The 24,855-nt window shown below is 45.5% G+C and overlaps 1 protein-coding gene across 1 annotated transcript in view; it reads left to right on the top strand.

Moving 5' to 3' along the window:
• Nucleotides 1-24,855, top strand: part of PYGM (glycogen phosphorylase, muscle associated) — a 40,826-nt gene that overhangs the window by 14,161 nt on the left and 1,810 nt on the right. The window contains exons 7-17 of the mRNA XM_081174041.1: nucleotides 6,507-6,650; nucleotides 7,438-7,530; nucleotides 8,882-9,028; nucleotides 10,526-10,689; nucleotides 10,869-10,983; nucleotides 11,889-11,990; nucleotides 13,249-13,396; nucleotides 14,616-14,674; nucleotides 15,097-15,238; nucleotides 22,082-22,289; nucleotides 23,155-23,289. Coding sequence (XP_081030167.1) covers nucleotides 6,507-6,650; nucleotides 7,438-7,530; nucleotides 8,882-9,028; nucleotides 10,526-10,689; nucleotides 10,869-10,983; nucleotides 11,889-11,990; nucleotides 13,249-13,396; nucleotides 14,616-14,674; nucleotides 15,097-15,238; nucleotides 22,082-22,289; nucleotides 23,155-23,289 — 1,457 coding nt within the window. The remainder of the gene's footprint in view (nucleotides 1-6,506; nucleotides 6,651-7,437; nucleotides 7,531-8,881; nucleotides 9,029-10,525; nucleotides 10,690-10,868; nucleotides 10,984-11,888; nucleotides 11,991-13,248; nucleotides 13,397-14,615; nucleotides 14,675-15,096; nucleotides 15,239-22,081; nucleotides 22,290-23,154; nucleotides 23,290-24,855) is intronic.

The following is a 24,855-nucleotide window of genomic DNA, read 5'->3' as shown; positions in this document are numbered from 1 at the left end:
GAAGCCGCGCGGCTGTTACAGATGAGCGCTGATCCTTCTTCCTAAAATCAACGCTAAACTGCAAGCAACATATCCGTGAGTAAAGGGGTTTAAAATTTGGCAAAAGAAATTCGGTAAATTTGGCTGAAAGCGGGAGACGAGAAAAGGGAAGTCTGTCTTCCGACATTGCTGACAAGATCAAAGCAAAGCTTTTAAAAACGGAAGCGCTTGAAACGGGACTGTGGGAAGCTTAAACTTTTTCGTGCTATAAGATCTGCTTATTTTCTTGAGCTGAAGGTGGAAATGGACATTGACTAAAAGAAGTTGTAAATGGGGACTTTCCTCCTATCTTTTTTCTCCTTTGGGCTGTATTTTTAAAGAGCCAGATTGTCGGGCTGCCAGAGAGAGAGACTGTGTCAAACTGCGGAAACAGTTGCAAAACTTTGCTGGAACGTAACTGTTACATTTGAGCAGAAAAGACTGAATGGGATACTGTTACAAGCACCTTTCGTGAAACTTTGTTGATTTATAAAAGGTGCTTTGGGAAACTTTGAGTTTATGAGGGGACTTTTGGACTACTGAATTTACTGTCTTGAAACAATTTGGAACTTTAATGGCGGATTACCTCCTTCTTTGTCTTTGAAACCTGGTGGTACTCCCCCTACAGGGCTTTCGGATTATAAAATCCTGGGAACTGACTTTTGTTTTGAATTCCATCTCACTGGTTGTTTACTCCTGAATTTGTCTCTCCCATGGAACAATAGACAATTTGACCTTGAACATTGACAGATGTGTAATGAGTGGTGCAGGGAGAACAAGAGCATCTAAAGCAAAGGAAACTAAAGAGGCTAAGGAAAAAGAAAAGGAAAGAAAACCAGCACAATTTGTACAAACAACTCTGACCCAAGGACGCCGTTCGTCGGTTCCAGCTGTACTGGTGACCCAAAGGGAACAAGGGGAAATAACTGAGAAGTCCACTGAGGAAGATATGGCAGCAGGTGGGTCAGATACACTATTAAAACAAATATTGGAGCAATTATCAAGTCTAAACCAGAAGGTGGACGACCAGTCTGTGAAGATAGATAAAGCAACTTCCTCGATTCAAAAATTGACTGACCAAGTTTCCCAGCACACGCAAGCCATAGAGAAATTGCAAGGAGCAACAGCGGAAAATCGGGAATTAGCTGGAGAAGCAATCCAGAAAGTGGGAGTTCTACAAAAAGAGGTTGAAGAAATAAAAGGAGAAGTCAGGCCCCTGCACAAACAGGTGGGTGAACAACAAGTTTATCTGTCAATGGTGGAACTGAAAAACCGCGAGAGTAACATCAAATTGAGAGGGATTCCGGAACTCGAGCAAGGAGACTTGATTGGATACTTAACACAGGAATTCTCGAAGTTCTGGGGTTTAAAGGAAGATACAGATTTCAGGATTGTCTCGGCATATAGACTGGGAAGACTGGTAAGGAAAGACAGATCCAGAGACTGTTTGATAATTTTAAGAACAAAGGAAGAGAGAGACAAGATCCTAGGCCTTCACTTCAAAAAAGCAATTGAAATACAAGACAAAAGGGTGGAAATTTATAGAGATATTCCGAGGCAGTTGCTGGACCTTAGAGCCACCTATACAGAACTAGCAAAATTGCTGAGACACAACGCAATCCCCTATAGGTGGGAGTTTCCACAAGGACTATCCTTCACCTACAAAGAAAGGAAGGTTAAAATTAGAACACCTGAAGATAACCAAAAGTTCCTTCACGACCACGGAGAAGATCTCCAAAAAGGAGCGGATTGGCTTCCAGCTTTACCAGCACCAATACCGCCTGGAAGTGGGCTAACGCCTACACCCTCGGGATCTGAGCAAAAGGAAGACACCCCATCTTAAGAACATCTTAAATAGAACAGGATGTCTCTGCAGCTACTTAGTTGGAACATAAATGGCGGGAACTCTCCGGAAAAAAGAAGAAGAATATTTCATATCCTAAAAAAAGAACAATTGGATGTAATATGTCTGCAAGAAACACATGTGACTAGGCTCCACAGGAAAGTATTAATCAATAAAAGACTTGGTCAAGAATTTATCTCATCAGACAAAGTTAAAAAAAGAGGTGTTGTAATTTATGCAAAGGAGAACCTGTCGCCAAAATTTTTATTCAAAGATGATCATGGAAGAATTCTCGCAATTGAAATCCAAACACAAGGGGAAAAGATTTTAATACTAGGAGTTTACGCGCCAAATGATGGAAAATCAGAATTCTACAAGAAGCTGCATGAGACAATGATGGACTATCTGGATTATGCTAATATTATTGTGATGGGAGATATGAATGGGGTGGTGTCTACAAATATGGACAAGTCCCAAAATCAAAATTTAACAACAGACGGCAGACTCCCTAAAACTTTCTTTGAAATGACAGACAATATGGACTTGATTGACATTTGGAGGACAAGGAACCCCTTGGGTAAAGAAGGAACCTTCTTTTCTGAGGCCCACTTGTCATGGACACGAATCGACCAAATTTGGATATCTAGAGGGCTGGCCCCGAAAACGAGAAAAGTGGAAATCTGCCCAAAAACCTGCTCCGACCATAATGCTTTAAAAATGGAACTGAGACTTTTCCCAACTGGATCCTTCAGATGGAGAATGAATGACACCTTGTTAAGAGATCAAGAGATTGCGAAGAAGGCCCAAAAAACACTAAAGGACTACTTTGAAATAAATTTGAACACTATGGTGGAGAAAAGAACAATCTGGGATGCAAGTAAAGCTGTAATGAGAGGGTTTCTGATACAACAGAATTCAATAAAGAGAAAATATTGGAATGGAAAAAAAGAAAAAATTTTAGAGAAAATAAGTGAAGGAGAGAAAAAGTTGAGAATCAAACCGAAGTCTAAAGAGGTGCTAAGAGAGATCAAATTCCATCAAGCACAATATTCGAAACTGATCAGTCAAGAGATTGAGTGGAAAATCAAACAAATGAAGCAGAGATCGTTTGAATCAGCAAATAAATGTGGAAAGTTGCTAGCTTGGCAGTTGAAAAAAAGACAAAAGTTAAATACGGTTACAAACTTGGAGATTCAAGGAAAAATAGTTCAGAAACCAGAAGAAATAAGAAAGTGCTTCCACAGATACTTCAAAGAGCTCTACGCACAGGGGCCTCAGAAAGAATCGGAAATGGATCAATTTTTGGAAACAAATGGACTACCTAAAATAAGTCAAGATAAAAGATCAATTCTTAACAGCAAAATAACTCAACAGGAAATTGAAGGTGCCATCCAAAACATGCAGCTGGGCAAATCTCCAGGCCCGGATGGACTCACCTCCAAATATTATAAAACTTTGAAGGATTTCTTGATACAACCGTTGTTGGAGGTTTGTAACCAGATCATGGAGGGGAGGAAGGCACCGGAAACGTGGAAAGAAGCATTTATCACATTGATTCCCAAGTCAGAAAGGGAAAAGACTCAGCTTAAGAACTACCGTCCCATCTCACTCCTGAATGTGGATTACAAAATTTTTGCAGACATTTTAGCAAGCAGACTTAAAAATGTACTAAATGAAGTAATTCACAAGGACCAAGCAGGCTTTCTCCCTGGTAGACACATGTCTGACAATACCAGGAACATTATTGATATATTGGAGCTGTTGCGAATTAGAAACACAAGGGCTGCTTTAATCTTTATTGATGCGGAGAAAGCATTTGACAACATTTCTTGGATGTTTATGAAGAAGAACTTGAAAGGGATGGGAGTGGGACGGGGGTTTGAAAATGGATTAGAAGCAATTTATTCAGAACAAAAAGCTAAACTGATAGTGAACAATGTGGTATCGGAGGAACTCCAAATTGAAAAAGGGACACGACAGGGGTGCCCTCTATCCCCTCTGCTATTTATTTCTGTTCTGGAGGTATTGCTGAATATGATTAGGGAGGACCAGTTGGTGCAAGGTATAGTGGTCGGAGCGAAACAATACAAACTGAAAGCTTTCGCAGATGACTTAGTCTTGACATTACAGGAGCCAGAATCTAGCACAAAAAGAGTTTTGGAACTTATCCTGGAGTTTGGTCGGGTGGCGGGATTTAAGTTAAACAAACAAAAAACTAAGGTTTTGGTTAAAAATCTGACACCTACAGAGATAGAGGGGTATCAGAAAGAGACAGAGCTAAGTGTGGTTAAAAAAGTGAAATACCTGGGAGTATCCTTGTCCACTAAAAATTTAAATCTTTTCAAAGATAACTATGAAAAATGTTGGTTGGAAATTAAAAAAGACTTGGATATATGGTCAAGATTGAAACTTACCTTGTCAGGCCGAATCGCAGCTATAAAGATGTGTGTTTTGCCAAAAATGTTATTCTTATTTCAAACCCTTCAGGTCGTGGACAGAATGGAATGCTTTGGAAAATGGCAGAAGGATATCTCTAAGTTTGTCTGGCAGGGCAAAAAGCCCCGAATAAAATTTAAAATACTAACTGACTCAAAAGATAGAGGGGGGTTTGCCCTGCCGGATTTAAGGTTGTATTACGAAGCTGCAGCCTTCTGCTGGTTGAAGGATTGGTTTCTGTTGGAAAACACCGATGTCCTAGATCTGGAAGGGTTTGATAATGTGTATGGTTGGCATGCATATTTGTGGTACGACAAGGCGAAGATTCATAAATTGTTTAAAAACCATATTGTCAGAAAATCAATTTTTGCCGTCTGGATGAAGTACAAGGATTTATTAGAAAGTAAGACCCCGAGGTGGTTATCACCTGTGGAAGCCAAGATTTCTAAAAAAAGGCCCAATATGGAGGCCTACTGGCCAAAATATTGGGAATTGATTGAAAGAGTTGGAGATAATTGGAAGCTCCAAAGCCAGGACAAACTAAAAGGTAAGGTGCGAGATTGGTTACATTATGCTCAAATTCAAGAGGTATTCAAAATAGATAAAAAAGTGGGTTTCCAGTTGGAGAAATCGAAACTGGAGACGGAGTTACTAGAACCAAAGACTAAGGTACTTTCGAGGATGTATGACTTGCTGCTTAAATGGAACACACAGGATGAGACAGTTAAATCTGCTATGATAAAATGGGCACAGGATGTAGGACACAACATTATGTCTGAGGACTGGGAAAGGTTATGGAACACCGGTATGAAATTTACGGCATGTAGTGCCTTGAAAGAGAACATTATGAAAATGGTATACCGGTGGTACATGACCCCAGTCAAGTTGGCTAAAATATATCATCTTTCTGATAATAAGTGTTGGAAATGTAAGGAGGCAGAAGGGACATTCTTTCACCTCTGGTGGACCTGCCCGAAAGTAAAGGCCTTTTGGGAAATGATACATAATGAGCTGAAAAAGGTATTTAGATATACCTTTTCTAAGAAACCAGAGGCCTTTCTCCTGGGCATGGTGGACCGGAAGGTGCCAAAGAAGGACAGAACCTTGTTTATGTATGCAACCACAGCAGCTAGGATTCTCATCGCTAAGTTCTGGAAGACACCAGATTTACCCACACTGGAGGACTGGCAGACGCAGCTGATGGACTACATGGAGTTGGCAGAAATGACTGGCAGAATCCGAGATCTGAGCGAAGAAACAATGGAGGAGGACTGGAAAAAATTTAAGGACTATTTGCAAAAACATTATAAGTTGTTTGAATGTTAAGATAGCGCACGATTAAGAAACGTTATGCTTCTGCAATTTATTTTAAGCAAATGATAAAGTAAGCATTGATGGAAAAAAAAAACGAGACATATTAGAAACAAAATATTATGTTTATTAAGAGTGTTAAAATTAAATTACAAATTTTTGAAATTGGTAACATAATATATTTAAAGGTATAATAAGATGGGAAACAAGATAACAAATTGCTGAACTGGCTAGAACAATGAATGCAATGCTGAGAGGATGTGAGGAGGTCCAAAAGTGAACTGTTGAAGGACGTTAAGAAAAGTTTCTTAATATTTTTTCCTTTTTTTATTTTTCTTCATATATATATATATAAAAAATGTTTCTTGTATGTTGCCATGTAAACAAATCTGTTAACCTATGAAAAGAAACGCAATAAAAAATCTTCATAAAAAAAAATAAATTGTTCTGTGCACACTTATGTTTACAAAGATGTGAACATGAGCCCAAGTACTTTCATGTGGCAAGCGAGGGAGCAATATGTATTATTATTATTTTTATGTTGTTGTTGTTGTAAGTTAAGAACACTGTTACTAGCAGTATATCACAACTTCTATAGCCTACATACAGTAGGGGTCTTTAAATGAGAGTCATCATAGCGTTCCGTAGTTAAAAGCAGAAGTCGGCAAATGTGTCCTCTTTTTTGCTCTTCAAAATATGGCAGCTGAGTAGGTCGTGGGGACGGGCAGTCATCTTGCGGTGTCTTAAAAACAAATGTGGCTTTTGCTCTTAAGCTGCCACAATGCTCATCTTTTTGCTTATGGGAATGGGGGAGGGGGGCTCCCAGCAGTTACGCTTCCTCCCTCCCCTGCCTTCCTTGTGCTGACCTTTGGGTTCCCCTTGCCTCCCTCCTCCGCAGTTCTTTGAGGGCAAGGAGCTGCGCCTGAAGCAGGAGTACTTTGTTGTGGCCGCCACGCTGCAAGACATCATCCGCCGCTTCAAGTCCTCCAAGTTTGGCAGCCGCGATCCCGTCCGCACCTCTTTCGACGCCTTCCCAGACAAGGTAGCGGGGCTGGTTTCTCTGATGGGGGCTTGGAGTGCAGGCTGCCCTGGTGTTTGGGGCCAGCGTTGTTGTCAGTCACCTGCCAATGACTCCTCCGCGCCTGTTGCTGCTCCTCTCTGTTCCTTGGGCTCAGCAGAAGTGGCAGTCGGTGAGAAGGATCGGCAGCTGGCCTCCCTTGCTCCCTCGCCTGCCTGTTTTCACTCAGCAGTGTGCAGAGGCCAGAGGGAGAGCCAGGTTCATCTGGAAATGGGGGGCTCCTGGCAGTTACACTTCCTCCCTCCCGTGGGGCTCTGCAATGGGGTGGGAGCAGGGCTGCATTAACCATTAAAAGGTAAAGGGACCCCTGACCATTAGGTCCAGTCGTGGCTGACTCTGGAGTTGCTGCGCTCATCTCACTTTATTGGCCGAGGGAGCCGGGTCATGTGGCCAGCATGACTAAGCCGCTTCTGACGAACCAGAGCAGTGCACAGAAATGCCGTTTACCTTCCCGCCAGAGCGGTACCTATTTATCTACTTGCACTTTGACATGCTTTTGAACTGCTAGGTTGGCAGGAGCAGGGACTGAGCAACAGGAGCTCACCCTGTCATGGGGATTTGAACTGCCGACCTTCTGATCGGCAAGTCCTAGGCTCTGTGGTTTAACCCACAGCGCCACCCATGTCCCTTGGATTAACCATTAAGGCAACATAATCATGTGCTTAGGGCACCAAGGGAAGGGAGCCACAGGGCGGCCTTGATTTCTCCAGTCTGACCTCTCTACCCGATTCTCTTTCCTTGCCTCCTCCAGGTTGCTATTCAGCTCAACGACACCCACCCCTCCCTGGCCATCCCAGAACTCATGAGGGTTTTAGTGGACATTGAGAAACTGGACTGGGACAAGGTGAGGAGCTGCTGGACTCTAAGCAATGGCCGGTGCCAGAGCAGGGTGGACGGATGCAGAAATCCTTCCCCACGGAGCTTATTTATGTAAATAATGTCTAGCCCGCCTTTTCATGAGGAGGCAGCTTATGACTATTTAAAACGACAATGAAGTCACAATCATAAAATGCATTTATATGACCCCAGCGCTAAATGAAACGAGACCCAACAGCCAAAGGAAACTCTGACAGCAGGAAGAGGAATGTTATGTTAATGTTGTTGTTTATTTATATGCTGCCTGTCAGGCCAAAACCCTCCCAGATACACACAAATACAGATACACACAAAAATACAATCATGCAAATGCAAATGCTACAAACGATGCAAATTCAAAACCTTTCAACAGTATAAAAACCAAGCACATCAATGTTCCTGCTAAAAAGCCAAAGAACATTCCCTACAAAAATAAAATAAAATCCAGAGAAGACAAGAATATTTAAGAAGCATCTTCATCTTGTGAGTGTCCCAGGCAGGGGTCAGGAAAGGCAGGGGGAAGCTGGTGGCCTGGGTGGCTCAAGCACCCTCTCGCTCCAGCACCCACTGTCTAAAGGAGCCCTGCGCTCGGCAAGTGAGGCTCGCTGGCAGGCAGGCAGAGAGAGGGAGCCAGGCAGGTTTCCCATAGGAGGGACACCCGGAGAATTGGCTCATTCCACATAATCCCAGAACAGCTCCTGGGGGCTCCTTGCAGCTGCTCTGATGTGAGGGACATGCTCTCTGGGGGTGCTCAAAGAGTGCCTCTGCTTACCCCTTCCAAAAACGAACACAGGATCCAACACAGACCCCTTCCCCTTGGTAGCTCTGGCTGAAATGAAACCCTGGGAAAGACTCAGGTCCCGCAGTCCTACCAGGTGGGCAGAGAAACCACGAAATCAAAAGCCTGGTCAGGCCTGGACCAGCAGGGCAGAAATGGGTGTGGTGGGAGGGTGACTTTACTTTGGGCTCCTTTCCCAACAGCCTTTCTAAAAACATTGTTGGTACTAGCGGTATTGAAAGGGGTATATTGGCCTGTGCCCGTGTCCTCCTGTTCCAGGGGCATGCCAGGGAAACAGGAGGCAGTCCTGTTAGAAACAAGCTTTTAACCAGGTCTCCCTTTCACGTTTGTGCTCCTTCTCACCAGGGATACCCCAGGGGTTGCAGTGTGGGGTGGGTTTCTCTTACCTGCTTTCTCCATCACTGTTTTCCGGTCCCTTTTGAAGACCCTGCAGAGCCACCATCAATCAGTCAGGCAGCAGGATTCTCCTGAGCTGGTCCGGCTTGGCTCAACGGCTGCTGCTGCTTCTCCCTCTCAGCCTCTCTCTCTCTGTCCCTTCTAGGCATGGGATGTCACAGTGCGAACTTGTGCCTATACCAACCACACCGTGCTGCCAGAGGCTCTGGAGCGTTGGCCTGTCCACCTCCTTGAGACCCTTCTGCCCCGCCACCTGGAGATCATCTATGAGATCAACCAGCGCTTCCTCGATGTGAGTTCAGTAGCCCTGGGTGGGAGAGAAGGGAGGCCACTGGGGGCGGGTGGAGGGGGGTGAGGAGTTGGGAGGAGCCTTCCCTGCACCCAGTGGCGTAGCGTGGGGGGTGCAGGGGGGGCCGGCCGCACCGGGTGCAACATCTGGGGGTTAGGGTTAGGGGGCGCAAATCCACGTGTTAGGGGGCGGAAATCCACGTGTTAGGGGGCACAAATCCACGGGTTAGGGAGCGCAAATTACTTGCCTTGCCCCGGATGCTGACAACCCACGCTACGCCACTGCCTGCACCCTCCCCAGGACTGGGTGAACCATTAAGCAAAATAAGCATGTGCTTAGGGCATCGAGGAAAGAGGGCACCGCAGAAATTCCTCATTGCCAGATTTTTAACATGAATGGTCACAAATTTGCTTGTCTGAGCATTCACTTTCTCCACTGAAGTATATTAAAAAATCACAACAGAACAACTATTGCAACAAAGAAGGCTGGATGATGCCTTATCTCTACAGTGGTACCTCGGGTTACATATGCCTCAGGTTACATACGCTTCAGGTTACAGACTCCGCTAACCCAGAAATAGTATCTCGGGTTAAGAACTTTGCTTCAGGATGAGAACAGAAATTGTGCTCCGGCGGCACGGCAGCAGCGGGAGGCCCCATTAGCTAAAGTGGTGCTTCAGGTTAAGAACAGTTTCAGGTTAAGAACGGACCTCTGGAACGAATTAAGTACTTAATCCGAGGTACCACTGTACTATGTATAGAAGCAGATGTGTGATGTAAGGTTTGTTTTTGAAGATCTGATCAAAGGTTTTGCAATTGGAAAAAAATAATTATTTTCAAATATAAATAAAGTGCAAGTACACAAACATTATTTTCCATGTTACTGTGGGTTTTGTTTCATTTTGAAAAATAAAAATTACATTTTGCAGGTTATTATTGTTCATATTTTGAAATAGGTATATATGGGGGCACCAAAATCTTTAAGGTCCGTAGGGCCTCTAAAGGTCTTAATCTGGCCCTGGCCCTTCATCTACCTCTGGGGAAGGAGCTTGCGGGCTGAGTAAGGAAGGCACCCCTCAGGACACTTCCAGTCAGTGCCTGAATTGTTGGGCAACAGAAAACTGGGGGGCCCTGAATGAACACACTCCTCTCCCCACTCTTTTTGCTAAATCATCTCTCTCTCCACTGGCATTTTAAAAGCAAAGTGGTCAGGGGGGGGGGGGTTGGTTCCACTTCCTCGAATTCAGTGTTTCCCAAACTTGGGTCTCCAGCTGACTACAATTCCCATCATCCCCGACCACTGGTCCTGCTAGCTAGGGATGATGGGAGTTGTAGTCCAGCAACAGCTGGAGACCCATGTTTGGGAAACCCTTCTCTAATTCAAACCCTGGTTCTGTGCTTGAAGTTTTGGGCTTGGAGCAGAGATGGTGGGGAGGGGATGGGCCGTATAAATGGAAATGGGTGTTAATGTCTTCTTTGGGGCGCCCTTCTGTCCCCGCAGAAAGTCTATGCCAAGTTCCCCGGGGACCTCGACCGCATGCGCCGCATGTCTATGGTGGAGGAAGGCAGCGTCAAGCGCATCAACATGGCCCACCTCTGCATCGTGGGCTCCCATGCTGTCAATGGCGTGGCTCGCATCCACTCCGAGATCCTGAAGGCCACCGTGTAGGTACTCTGCCCCACGACAGGCAGGCTTCACCCCTCCCCCTTTCCTTTCCTGCCCTCTTCTGGTCCCGTGACACATTGTTGGGTGGCTGTTATGAACACATGAAACTGCCAGAGTGTTGGTCCATCAAATCCCACAAGTGCCTCTAACTGCAGTTCTCCTTTTACTCCTCTTCCAGGTTTAAAGACTTCTATGAGTTTGAGCCTCACAAATTCCAGAACAAAACCAACGGCATCACCCCCCGTCGCTGGCTGGTCTTGTGCAACCCAGGGCTGGCTGAAATCATTGCCGAGGTGAAGATGAGCAGGATGAGGCCGTCTCTGCTGGCTTTGCTATTTTCCCCATTTGGCCAAATGCAAAGTCTTGGAGGTTTCATTTGAAAAACAAACAAAGAATTTTGGGCTGGTCAGCTTCCACATTTGATTCACTTACCAAAATATGGACAGTTAGTCTCTTCAATGGTATTTTAATGCAACATTCTCAATTACAGTTGGATTAAGGCTGTGTGTGTGTGTGAAGGTGGCAGTATTGATTTTTTGAAATCTGTTGGATATAAATGCCATTGTATTTCTTAACTACCCCTCCACTTGGCATTATAGAATCAAATTAATTTTTGCATCCATACCTTTGAGTTTGTACGCTAGTTTTCTTCTGGCTTAAGGGACCCCTCCTCACGTGGAAGCCCAAATTGCAGATCAGATGGCTAAACTGGGCCTGCCATTAATTGCTGTGTTCGGAGTGTGTGTGTGTGTGTGGAATTTAGCCCTCAAAGACTGCTATTTGCATTTTAAGGGAAGCTTCCTCTCAGTTTGCAGGTTTCCATAACAAAACACGTGCCCACCAGTGGCACTCCTGCAATAAACTGTCACATCCCATTTGGTCCTGAGATGAGCTGGCTGTGGCTCTTACATGGCACACCAGAAAGACCCTCTGCATGTCGCTTGGTGGTGCTCTCGATTATTATTTCACACCTTCCCTGATCAAAGCATTAAAAACCAAGAATAGGTTTGGCCTTGTGTGAAGCCTCGGGACACTCGTAAATCTTACTGTTCGGACAGGAAGGGTGAGGGAAAGTGGACAGCACAGAGGGGAGAGGAGGCGTGCCTTTCCTGGTTGCTGTTGCAGAGGGAGCACGCCCCACACTCCACACTTCCTGGGGGGCTTGTGGTGAGTTTACTCTTCTCATTTCCTCCTCCAGCGCATTGGGGAAGACTACATCTCCGACTTGGATCAGCTGAAGAAACTCCTGAACTTTGTAGAAGACGAAGGCTTCATCCGGGACGTGGCAAAAGTCAAACAGGTGAGGAATAAGGGGTCCATGGGCCAGGGCTGGGCTGGTGGTAGTAGTTTGAAAAACAGTCAGGACCTGGGAGCTGAAAGGCCAAACATTCAAGGCATACACAAGAGCTCAGGTAGACTGTGTTGCCCAAGGGAGGCTCAACTGCCAAGGAAGGAAGTCCTTTTATCCTCCTTCCTGCCCAGGACGAACCAATGGGCAGCTGGGGTGGGTGGAGCCGATCTGGAGATTCCTTCCCCGGGAAGAAGCTGCAGTTATGCAGCCCACCACAAGGGGCTGTGGTCAGCAGTACCCTGACACTCTGTGAGCCAGTGGCGTAGCGTGGGTTGTCAGCACCCGGGGCAAGTCAAGTAATTTGCGCCCCCTAACCCGTGGATTTGCGCCCCCTAACCCGTGGATTTGCGCCCCCTAACCCTAACCCCCAGATGTTGCGCCCGGTGCGGCCGGCCCCCCTGCACCCCCACGCTACGCCACTGCTGTGAGCGCATGCGTTTGCCTGTTGGGCAGACTGCCTTCTTTCCCAAAGGAGAGGTTGGGTGTTCTTTTCAGATCCTTCACTGGAATTCAGTGGGAATCATGTCTGATGCTCAGAGGTGAGGGTAGGGTTGCCACCCATCCTGTATAATATAGGATTGTGCTGTATTTCAATGTAAAATGGTGTGTCCTGTATTGATTCAATACAGGATGTAGTTTGTCACATATTTGTGTTTTGCTGATTCATATTCTCTCTCTCTTTTCTATTGCAAGAGAATGGCGGATGTTTTGGTTGCGTGATTTCACACTGCACTGCCCCCGCCCCCCAAAAGTACTTTCTTCACACACACTGTCCGCAAATGCGCATTTGGAGGCAGTGCACAGAATCACGGGCCTGGAACAAAAGAAATTTTTTTGAGGGGGGGGGGAATTGACCTGCAAAATCACATGAGATCATGTCAACCCAAATGGCCTCTGTGCTCTTTTGATAAAAAAATGGGATGTCCCGGTCCAGGACACTTGCACGCTATGCAGTCCCCCACCCTGTCCTGTTCTGTATTTGGTATCCCCCGATAATGTGCCCCCCTCTTTGGCAGAAGAGAGTCACTGGATAGGGGTTGGGGGGGATGTAATGCAGTTTGAGAATCTGGAATCAAAAGTCTTGCTCTAGTAAGCAATATCCTTTTTATTAGTTGGGCCCTGTGGGGTTTCTCTTGCGTCCGCAGTTGTGTTTTTGTGGGTGTGCTCTGGGAAAACTCACACCCCTCTGCCTTCCCCCCCACATCAGGAGAACAAGCTGAAGTTTTCTGCCTACCTGGAGAAGGAGTACAAAGTGAAGATCAACCCCAACTCGCTCTTCGATATCCAGGTGAAGAGGATTCACGAGTACAAGAGGCAGCTGCTCAACTGCCTCCACATCATCACTCTCTACAACCGTGAGTAGGGGGCTCTGCCTATTCTGACCCCCTTGATGTCCCCTTCCCCTGGGGGAAGTGGGGACACCCACCCGCAAACTCCTAATTTCCACATTTGGGGACTGGTTGGGATTAGGGTTGGGAACTGGCGGCTCCACGTTGATTCCAGCCACCAGGGAGGGGGCTGAGTTGAGTGGTCACCAGCCCCCTCCTCTCCTGGAAGGGCTGAGAAGGGGGGGTGCTGTAGAGAGAAGGAGAGTCAGGAGCAGTGCTATTTTTCTAGAAAAAGAGGTGCCAGAACTCACCATGAACGCCTCCCTCGTTCTCTTATATAGTTGTACCTTGGTTGTCAAACTTAATCCATTCCAGGAGTCCATTCGACTCCTGGAACTGTTCGAAAATGAAGGCGCAGCTTCCGATTGGGAAGCTTCCTGCACTCACTTGGAAGCTGCGTAACCTGTGTCAGACATTCAGCTTCCCAAAAACATTCGCAAACTGGAACACTCACTTCCGGGTTTGCGGTGTTCGGGGGCCAAAACGTCTGAGTACCAAGGCGTTTGAGAACCAAGGTACGACTGTAATGGCAATGGCTGTCTGTGGACAAATGCCAGCTCCCTCGGCCTGAAAAGCGAGATGAGCGCCACAAGCCCATAGTCACCTTTGACTGGACTTAACCGTCCAGGAGTCCTTTCCCTTATTTTAATAATGTGCAGTGTTTCATTGTTTTAAACAATGCGGAAAGAATCAGCTGGAGCGGGGGCTGATGAGGGCTTGCCCAAGGCATTTTGATGGCTGCACAATTTCATGTGCAGAAGTCGGCTCAGCATTGTCTGGGAAGCACAAATGAACACATACACACTGATACTGTCCTCCAGCACAGGCTACAGCCAGTGGGTTCAGGCGAACTGGCTAGGAAGGCTTCCACCAGCGCTTTGGTGCCTGTGGAGTTAATTAATGCTGTCGTGTTAATTAAAGGGGGTTGTGGGAAAGCTGGTTTCCCCTCTCCCCCATTCTGTGGCCCTAGGTCTCTCCTTCCCCAAAGCTGGGATGGGGCAGCGCCAGAGAAAACCTCCTTTACCTCCTTTCTGCTGCCAAGCATTAGAGGGAGAGTTTGGGCAACCTGGTGAAATCTGGTGTGGGGGCATTGCAGGGGTGGGGTGGGGGCATTGCAGGTCCCTGAATCTGGGGCAGGAGGTCCCAGAGGGTCATTGTTTGTTTCACCTTTTTCTCCTCCCTGCAGGGATCAAGAGGGAGCCAAACAAGCAATTTGTGCCACGGACGATCATGATTGGAGGCAAAGTGAGAGTCATGAGTGGTGCAGGGTGGGGTGATAAGTTCTGGGGGGTTGTTGTATGGGTGAGGGTGGCAAGTCCGGAGAGGGGTGGGGCAGCTAGGAAGGAAAGGGTTGGTTGGCACCTTGTATGCCCCCTTCCTGCAACTCCTGCAGCCAAGCTGGCGCCAAATGTCTTGCTCTGCTTTTCCTTTGGACCACATCAGTGAGACCAAGAGGGGGACCTTGTCGTCTGGGCAGCCCAGGACCTCCATACCCCCTGCCCAGGCTTGCGCCCCAGGGAGGTCACTTTGGCATAGATAAGGCAGAGGTTTGACTTCACCCCCAGAGGTGCACCCCATTGTCTCTCGAGACAGATGGATGGCAACAAGAAGTTTTGGCCCATTTCTCCCACCTGTTACGGTCATCTTAAATCTTCCCTTCCGCATAGGCTGCCCCCGGCTACCACATGGCCAAGATGATCATCAAACTCATCACGTCCATTGGGGACATTGTCAATCATGACCCTGTCATTGGAGATCGGCTCAAGGTCATCTTCTTAGAGAACTACCGTGTCTCGCTGGCTGAAAAAGGTAACTCAGGGGCCAGGGTGGGCTTGCGGGATTTTGTCAGCTCACCAGCTTCACCCCACCTGGGCTCATCTGGGGGTTGGGATGGCATTATCCTTCGAAATTTGCGATGAAGGCTTCTGCCTGAAATGCGCACCAAGACGCACCACAATGCATATTTTAGAATGTGTTTAGAAATGCATTCATCAATGACTTCCGGAGGCGGCGCGAAACAAGCAATGGCGGTCCTCTTTGCGCTGTGAAGAGGAGCTCCGCAGAAAAGGGTCGTTCGCTGCGGCACAGCGACGACCCATTAAGAAAAACCATGAGCAGAGTGAGCTCGTGGCCGTGGGACTCGGCGGGCACCTGGAGCGACCCCCAAAACGACGAAGGGACCCCGTAAGGGGCTCCGGAAGCGCGGAGGGGAAGCGGTGCTGAGAGTACATCGCTCTTTCTGCGGGAGCGAAGCCGCGCGGCTGCTGCTGATGAGCGCCGACCTTTCTTCCTTAAGCATTGGACTCCAAACTACTTACTCGTGAGTAAGAAACACTTTAAATCTGGAACTACAAATTATAAAATTGGCTGAAAGCGGGAGACGAGAAAAAGGAAGTCCGTCTCCCGGTAGCGCTTAGAGATCAAAGGCAAAGGAAACGACAAGCTGGAAGCATTAGAAAGGGATTTTAAAACGGGAAGCATCGTGCGATCGGCAGAGCTGGCAACTGAAAGGAAAGGCAAACCTTCTTTTTATGTTATTGTGCAGTTTTAACTTGGGGACCTTCTCCTTTTGTTGACTTTAAAAACTTTAAAACCCAGCCCCGGGCTGGCAGGGGGAAAAGGGTTCTTTGCGGATACAATTTATAAAGTTGAAACGGATACATAGAGGCATTATTGGAAGAAACAACTTAGTAACTGTATCTTGCACCTTCAGATGGGATTACTGTGGCAACATTGAAAGGGCTCTGCAAGTGGAAAAAAGTTTTAAGGACTATTGTTATTTTATTCTGCGTAGGAACTTTAATGGCGACCAAAACTTTCCTTCTTTCTTTCTGAACTCTAACAATACTCCCCCTAGTGGAGCTTGGGATTTACAAATTCCTGGGAACTAACTTTGTTTTGACTTTCTGTTGTTTGGTTATCTACTCTGAGGCCTGTCTTTCCCATGGAACATTTGACAGTCTGACCTTGAATCCAAAGACAGGTGTGGAATGAGTGGCCCTCCGAAAACAAGATCTGCAAAATCGAAAGCAGGGAAAGGCCAACTTGTACAAACAACCCTGATTTCTCAGTCTCGTAGATCTTCAGTCCCTGCCGTTTTACAGGGAGTTGCACCCTCAACAACAGCACTACTAAAGGAACCTGAACAACCAACAACTGAGGATATGGCAGCAGGGGGATCTAATACCCTTCTAGATGAAATGCTACAACAATTTGCAATTTTAAATAAGAAGGTTGATGACCAAACAGCCAAAATCGACTTAGCCACATCCTCAATTACCAAACTATCGGAACAAGTGGTTCAGCATTCATAAGAAATTGGGAATTTAAAAGACGCTACATCTGAGATTCGGAAATTGGCCGAGGCTGCAAACGAAAAAGCTGATCAAGCGGTTCAGAAAGTGGATGAATTGAAAGGAGAGGTAAGGCCACTGCATAAACATATTAGTGACCAACAGGCTTATCTGTCTATGGTGGAACTGAAAAATCGGGAAAATAATTTAAGACTACGCTCTATCCCTGAGATTGAGAAAGAAGATCTGACTGGCTTTTTGACAACAGAATTCTCTAAATTCTGGGGTATAGAGGAAGATACAGACTTCAAAATTACAACTGCATTTAGACTGGGAAGAGTTGCCAGGAAGGACAGGCCCAGAGACTGCTTGATCATCCTAAGGACCAAACAGGAGAGAGACAAACTACTTGACCTTCATTTTAACAAAGCACTCGAGATCCAGGACAGAAGAGCGCAAATCTACAAGGATATTCCTAAACAATTATTGGATCTCAGAGCTAACTACACCGATCTAGCTGGACTTTTGAGAAGCAACGGGATACCTTATAGGTGGGAGTTCCCGCAAGGTCTATCATTCAACTACAAAGAAAAGAAGGTCAAAATTAAAACGAAAGAGGACAGCCAGAAGTTCCTACACGACCACGGAGAGGACCTGCAGAAGGGTACAGCAGTTCCTTGGCCCTCACCAGAATCTGGGAAAGAACCAGCATCCTCGGGTTCGGATAAAAAAGAAGACACCCCATAAAGAGCAACAACAGATTGATACAGGATGTCTCTGCAGCTATACAGTTGGAACATTAATGGCGCAAATTCCCCGGAAAAACGCAAAAGGATTTTTCATATTCTGAAAAAAGAACATTTGGATATAATCTGTTTGCAAGAAACTCATGTGACTAGGCTTCACAGGAAAGTGTTAATAAACAAAAGACTAGGCCAAGAATTTATCTCATCAGACAGAGTCAAAAAGAGAGGCGTGGTGATTTATGCAAAAGAGAACTTATTACCAAAATTTTTGTTTAAAGATGAACAAGGAAGAATCCTGGCAATCGAAATACAAACCCAAGGGGAAAAAGTTCTGATATTAGGAATTTACGCACCTAATGAGGGGAAATCAGAATTTTACAAGAAGCTACATGAGACATTGCTGGACTATCTGGACTATTCTAACATCATTATGATGGGAGATATGAATGGGGTGGTCTCTACTTATATGGATAAGTCACAGAACCAGAATCTGACCAAGGACGGAAGACTACCAAAAACTTTTTTCGAACTAACTGACAATATGGACTTGATTGACTTATGGAGGACGAGAAACCCCTTAGGTAAAGAAGGAACTTTCTTTTCTGAGGCTCAACTGTCATGGACAAGAATCGACCAAATTTGGACAACCAGAGGGCTCGCACCTAAGACTATAAGAGTGGAAATCTGCCCAAAGACCTGCTCCGACCACAACGCCTTGAAAATGGAAATGAGATTTACTACTGCCGATTCCTTTAGATGGAAAATGAATGACAACCTGTTAAGAGATCAAGAGATTGTAAAGAAGGCCCAAAAAGCTTTAAAGGACTATTTTGAAATCAACTTGAACACCTCGGTGGAAAAAAGAATAATCTGGGACGCAAGTAAAGCTGTTATGAGAGGGTTTCTGATACAACAGAATACGATTAAGAAAAAATTTTGGAATGGGAAAAAAGATAAGATACTTGAGAGGATAAGAGACGGAGAGAAAAAATTAAGACTGAATCCAAAATCAAAGGAGATTTTAAGAGAAATTAAATTCCACCAGTCACAATATACGAAATTGATTAACCAAGAAGTGGAATGGAAAATTAAACAAATGAAACAAAGATCTTTTGAATCAGCGAATAAATGTGGGAAACTGCTGGCTTGGCAGTTGAAAAAGAGACAAAAATTAAACTACGTTACCAACTTAGAAGTTGAAGGGAAAAACATTCAGAAACCGGGAGAAATTAGAAAGTGTTTCCAGAAATACTTCAAAAAACTATACACCCAAGGGTCTGAGGAAGCGATTGAGATAGAACAATTTTTGAAAGACAATGGCCTACCAGAACTATCTCAAGAGAAGAGAGTAATCTTGAATTCCAAAATAACACAACAGGAAATTGAGGATGCCATTCAGAACATGCAGCTAGGCAAATCTCCAGGCCCTGATGGACTTACCTCCAAGTATTATAGGACGTTAAAAGACTACTTGATACAACCATTAATGGAGGTTTGCAACCAGATTATGGGGGGAGGGAGGGCACCAGAAACGTGGAAAGAAGCATTCATCACATTGATACCTAAAGTGGAAACTGAAAAGACTCAACTTAAGAACTACCGTCCCATCTCACTCCTAAATGTGGATTATAAAATATTTGCAGACATTTTGGCAAATAGATTTAAAAAAGTACTTAATGAAGTGATTCATAAGGACCAAGCAGGCTTTCTTCCAGGCAGGCATTTGTTTGACAATACCAGGAATATTATTGACATTTTGGAACTGTTGCAAACAAATATTAACACCAAAGCAGTGCTTATATTTATTGATGCAGAGAAGGCCTTTGATAATATCTCTTGGAAGTTTATGAAGAAAAATTTGGAAGGGATGGGAGTGGGACGGGGGTTTGAGAATGGAATAGATGCAATTTATTCAGAACAAAAGGCTAAGTTGATAGTGAACAATGTGGTGACAGAAGAGTTTTACATTGAAAAAGGAACAAGACAGGGGTGCCCCCTTTCCCCTTTATTATTTATTTCGGTCCTGGAGGTGTTGCTGAATATGATTAGGAAGGATCGGCAGGTACAAGGAATACGGGTCGGAGCGAAACAATATAAACTGAAAGCATTTGCAGATGACTTGGTTTTGACATTACAGGAGCCAGAAGCTAGTACAAAAAGAGTTTTAGAATTGATTCAGAAATTTGGTCGGATGGCGGGTTTTAAGCTGAATAAACAAAAAACTAAGGTATTAGGGAAAAATTTGACAGCTACTGAAACAGAGGAGTTTCAGAAGGAAACAGAACTAAACATTGTTAAAAAAGTGAAATACCTGGGGGTCAATCTGTCCTCTAAGAACTTGAACTTATTTAAAGATAATTATGAGAAATGTTGGACAGAAGTTAAAAAAGATCTAGAAATCTGGTCAAGACTGAAACTATCCTTGTTAGGCCGAATCGCAGCTATAAAAATGAACGTTTTGCCAAAAATGTTGTTTTTGTTTCAAGCCTTGCAGGTTGTGGACAGAGTGGAATGTTTTGGAAAGTGGCAGAAGGATATATCGAAATTTGTGTGGCAGGGCAAAAAGCCCCGAATAAAGTTTAAAATATTAACTGATGCAAAGGAGAGAGGGGGTTTTGCCCTGCCAGACTTAAGGTTATACTATGAAGCTGCTGCCTTCTGCTGGATGAAAGATTGGATTCTGCTAGAAAACACTGATGTCCTAGATCTGGAAGGCTTTAACAATTCGTTAGGTTGGCATGCATACTTGTGGTATGACAAGGCTAAAACATATGGAATGTTTAAAAACCATATTGTCAGAAAAGCAATATTTATGGTCTGGAAAAAATACAAAGACTTACTGGAAAGTAAAACTCCGAGGTGGGTGTCACCAATAGAGGCCAAGGCTCGGAAAAAACCTAATATGGAGGCCGGCTGGCCGAAATATTGGGAAATAATAGAAAACATTGGAGGTAATTGGAGGTTGCAGAGCTTTGAAAAGTTAAAGGGTAAGGTGCAAGATTGGTTTCATTATGCCCAAATTAACGAGGTGTTTAAGCTAGACAAAAAAACAGGATTCCAGGTGGAAAAATCGAAACTTGAGACAGAGTTGTTAGAACCAAAGACCAAGTTATTATCGAGAATGTATAACTTGCTGCTTAAATGGAATACTCAGGATGAGACAGTCAAATCAGCCATGATAAAATGGGCCCAGGACATTGGTCATAATATCATGTCGGAGGACTGGGAAAGGTTATGGACCACCGGTATGAAGTTTACTGCATGTAATGCTTTGAAAGAAAACATTATGAAAATGGTATACAGGTGGTACATGACCCCAGTCAAGCTTGCTAAGATATATCATTTGTCTGATAATAAATGTTGGAAATGTAAGGAGGCTGAGGGGACATTCTTTCACCTTTGGTGGACCTGTCCAAGAGTGAAGGCCTTCTGGGAAATGATTTATAACGAGTTAAAAAAGGTGTTTAAGTACACCTTCCCTAAGAAACCGGAGGCCTTCCTTTTGGGCATTGTCGGCCAGAGGGTGTTAAAGAAGGACAGAATCTTTTTCATGTATGCTACCACAGCAGCAAGAATTCTTATCGCTAAGCATTGGAAGACTCAAGATTTGCCCACACTGGAAGATTGGCAGACGCAACTGATGAACTACATGGAACTAGCCGAGATGACCGCCAGGATCCGAGACTTGGGAGAAGAAACAATGGAGGAGGACTGGAAAAAATTTAAAGACTATTTACAAAAGCATTATAAGTTATATGAACTATAATATGCCGCATGATTTGGAAGGTTAGCCCCAGTAATGAGAGTGGATTTTATATGAAATTGGATAACATCTTTGAAAGAACCAATGTTTAAATAGCCAAAAGAGATAACATGCTATGTTTTTAGAGTAATTGGAAAATAAGGGATTTAAACTCAAATTGTAATTGAAAGCATAAAGAAACACTCGAAACAAGGTTACAACTTGCTGATTAAATTTATTGTTAAGAATGCACTATGCGGGAGATGTGGGGAAGTCCGATAGAAGATTGAAATAAGTTGTTGAAATGGTTTGATTTTCTTCTTTTTCTTTTTATCTTTTCTGTTTTTTCTTCTTTCTGTATTATCTGAAACTGGAAAAATGCAATAAAAATTATTATAAAAAAAAAAAAGAAATGCATTCATCAAGATTAAAAAAAATTCAATATGTTTTGTGATAATATATTTTAGTACAATTTTTTTATTTCGTAAAATTTGTACGCTGCTTGATGGTTTTTTTAAAACAAACAAACCTCAAAGTGGTTTCAGATGAAAAAGATTGAAATTATCATTAAGAAAAATTAAAAACAAGTCTTGAAAACTTTCAGAAAGTTAAAGTAACAAAACAGATTAAAATCTGCATTGACTTTCTAAAAAATCATGGCGATTGAAAACAACCACCACACACACACATGAAATTTGCAGATGGATGTGCAAACGCGACGGGATGGAGTTCTTATAAATGAGCCCGTCTGTGATTGACATAGGCTGAAAAGGAGGAAGATCTCCCCATCTCTTGGGTGGGCTCCTCCTGTCCCTTTGTGTGACAACCTCTGGGCTCCCCACTGAACCCCCCCCTCCTGCTTTCCCTGCAGTGGTCCCTGCCTCCGACCTCTCGGAACAGATCTCCACAGCTGGCACAGAGGCCTCTGGCACCGGGAACATGAAGTTCATGCTGAACGGGGCACTGACAATTGGCACCATGGATGGTGCCAACGTGGAGATGGCCGAGGAGGCTGGCCAGGAGAACTTCTTCATTTTTGGCATGCGGGTGGAGGACGTGGACGAGCTGGACAGGAAGGGGTGAGTGTGCCAGTCGGGGTTGCTCATTCTGGGCCCCATCGACCTTCCTTGGCTCCTGGGCTTCTTCTGCCCGGCCTTATGGCCTTTGCTGTGATTTCAAAGTGCTCAAAGGGGCCGTACCATGAGGGCAAGGAGGCAAAGGCCAGCCCTGTTGTTGGAGATTTAAATGCCTATATAGTTTCAGACCCGTCTTAGTCCAGCTCCCCTCTTTCTCACAGCAACCCACTAGTTTCCGAGCACAACTCAAAATGTTGGTGTTGACCTTTAAAGCCCTAAACGGCCTCAGTCCTGTATACCTGAAGGAGAGCCTCCACCCCCCATCATTCAGCCCGGGCACTGAGATCCAGCGCCGAGGGTCTTCTGGTGGTTCCCTCATTGCGAGAAGTGAGGCTACAGGGAACCAGGCAGAGGGCCTTCTCGGTAGTGGCGCCCGCCCTGTGGAACACCCTCCCTTCAGATGTGAAGGAAATAAGCAGCTATCTTATCTTTAAAAGACATCTGAAGGCAGCCCTCTTTAGGGAAGTTTTTAATATTTAATGCTGTATTGTTTTTAACACTTGTTTGGGAGCCGCCCAGAGTGGCTGGGGAAATTCAGCCAGATGGGCGGGGTATAAATAAATAAATTGTTGTTTTTGTTCCTGTTCCTGGGAAGGCTATGTGGGAGATGAGCACAGTAGGCCTCTCCCGATGTTGTTCATGAGTGAACGGTCTTCAGGGGTAGACTGCCACTGGTGCTGGAGGTGCCACAGCCATCACTGAAATCATTATCCTGACCTAAGAACATGTGGAAGGCCTGGGAGGGTATGGATACTTACACACGCTCCAAGTTAAATTCTGCCCTTTCTCCTCGCCCCCTGCCCCGCAGCTACTGTGCCAAGGACTACTATGACCACATCCCTGAGCTGAAGCAAGTTATTGACCAGCTGAGCAGCGGCTTCTTTTCTCCCAAGCAGCCGGACCTCTTTAAGGACATTGTCAACATGCTCATGTATCACGACAGGTGAGGCGGCTGGGCATTGGGGTGGGGGAGTGCTGCTGCCTTGCTTGCCAGAACCCTCTGGAGGCCTCAGCGCTGCCAAATTCTTCCTTTCCATCTCTTTTTGCGGTGCTTCTGCTGCTCAAGGTGCGTCTTGCCTTGTCTGCCCCGCAAACAAATGAAACGAACCTGGCCTGGGCGCTGGTCACAAGGCATCCTTTCCCACCTTTTGAGAGAGGGGAGCTTCAGGACCAAACACACCCGATGCTCACTCAGCGGTGGGCAAGATCTCAATCTCCCCTGCCCCTTCATGGGCCAGATTCAACAGGTGTGGACTTGTAAAGTTGGAAGGGACCACGAGGATCATCGAGTCCAACCCGCTGCAGTACAGGAACATTTTTACCCAACCTGGGACTCGAACCCATCACTTGAACCCATTAAGAGCCTCGTGCTCAACCAACTGAGCTATCCTGGGAGGACCACCCACCTGCCAATCACCTGATGTAGCAATGAGGTCAGACTTCAAAGCAGTGGTGGTGTGGGAGGGGTTGCCAGGAGTCCTGGGTGCTCCTTTGAAGTCCGGCCAGCCAGCTGGCTTCCTGCAGGGACTGGCTGTGGGCTAAGAGTTGTGGGCTGTGTCTCTGCCTGCCCCACACCTGCCATTACCTGTAACTTTTTGGGGGGCAGGGGTGTGTGTGGAATAGCCAGAGGCTCTTCACTCCTGGGCTTAATGCTTAGAACCAAAGTGTGTGTTGGGTTGTTGTTTTTTGCCCATCTAGTCCAGCATCCTGTTTTGCCCAGTAACCCAGCAGTTGCCCCCCATCAGAACCCGAGTGCCACAGCCCCCTCTGCTCACTTGTGATGTCCAGCTGGCATCCAGGGGCCAGTGAATTTGTTTAATCCTCTTTTTGTTCAATTCCACTGTGCCTTTTGGGGAAAACCTTTCACCTCTCGTTTTAATGGCAGGCATGGGTTGTGGCACGTGGGATGGGGATGGGGATCCTTATTGGGACAAAGATTATCTTCCCCCCACCCAAAAAAGTGGCTATGAAACCTTTTTTTTCTAAGGGTAGGGGTGGAGTTTTGTCCCTGGCATGGCTGGGAAGAGAGAAGCTTCCTCTCCCTCTATTTTCTGGTCTGAATAACAGTGCCCCCCCAAATGCACCTATAGTTAATTAAAGAAAAGTGAAAAACTCCCATCTCCCCCTGGTCTTCTGTTAGGGCCGCTATTTGCCCAGCAGGTGGCAGCCTAAAGTGGCACTGGCTGGCCAAGGGAGGTGGGAAGGAACAATCCCCTCCAAATCCCGTTCCTGAGCTGATGTTTCATCTCTCCCTGCATTGGCCCTCTATGGCTGTGGAAGCTGTTCATGGCTTACACTTTCCCAAATGTTGTGATAGCCTGTAGTTGTAACTCCTGGGATAGCTCAGTTGGTAGAGCCTTAGGCTATTAATCTCAGGGTCGTGGGTTTGAACCCCACCTTGGGCAAAAGAGTCCTGTGTTGCATCACAGATAGGCAACCCTTGTGAGCCCTTGCAATTCTACAATCCTATGATTCCACAGGCTTTGCTGGGATTTGCTGGGTGCAGATT

This window comes from Podarcis bocagei (assembly GCF_964188305.1).
Source record: "Podarcis bocagei genome assembly, chromosome: 16".
Lineage (NCBI taxonomy): Eukaryota > Metazoa > Chordata > Lepidosauria > Squamata > Lacertidae > Podarcis > Podarcis bocagei.
This window is presented reverse-complemented; position numbering and strand designations above follow the sequence as displayed.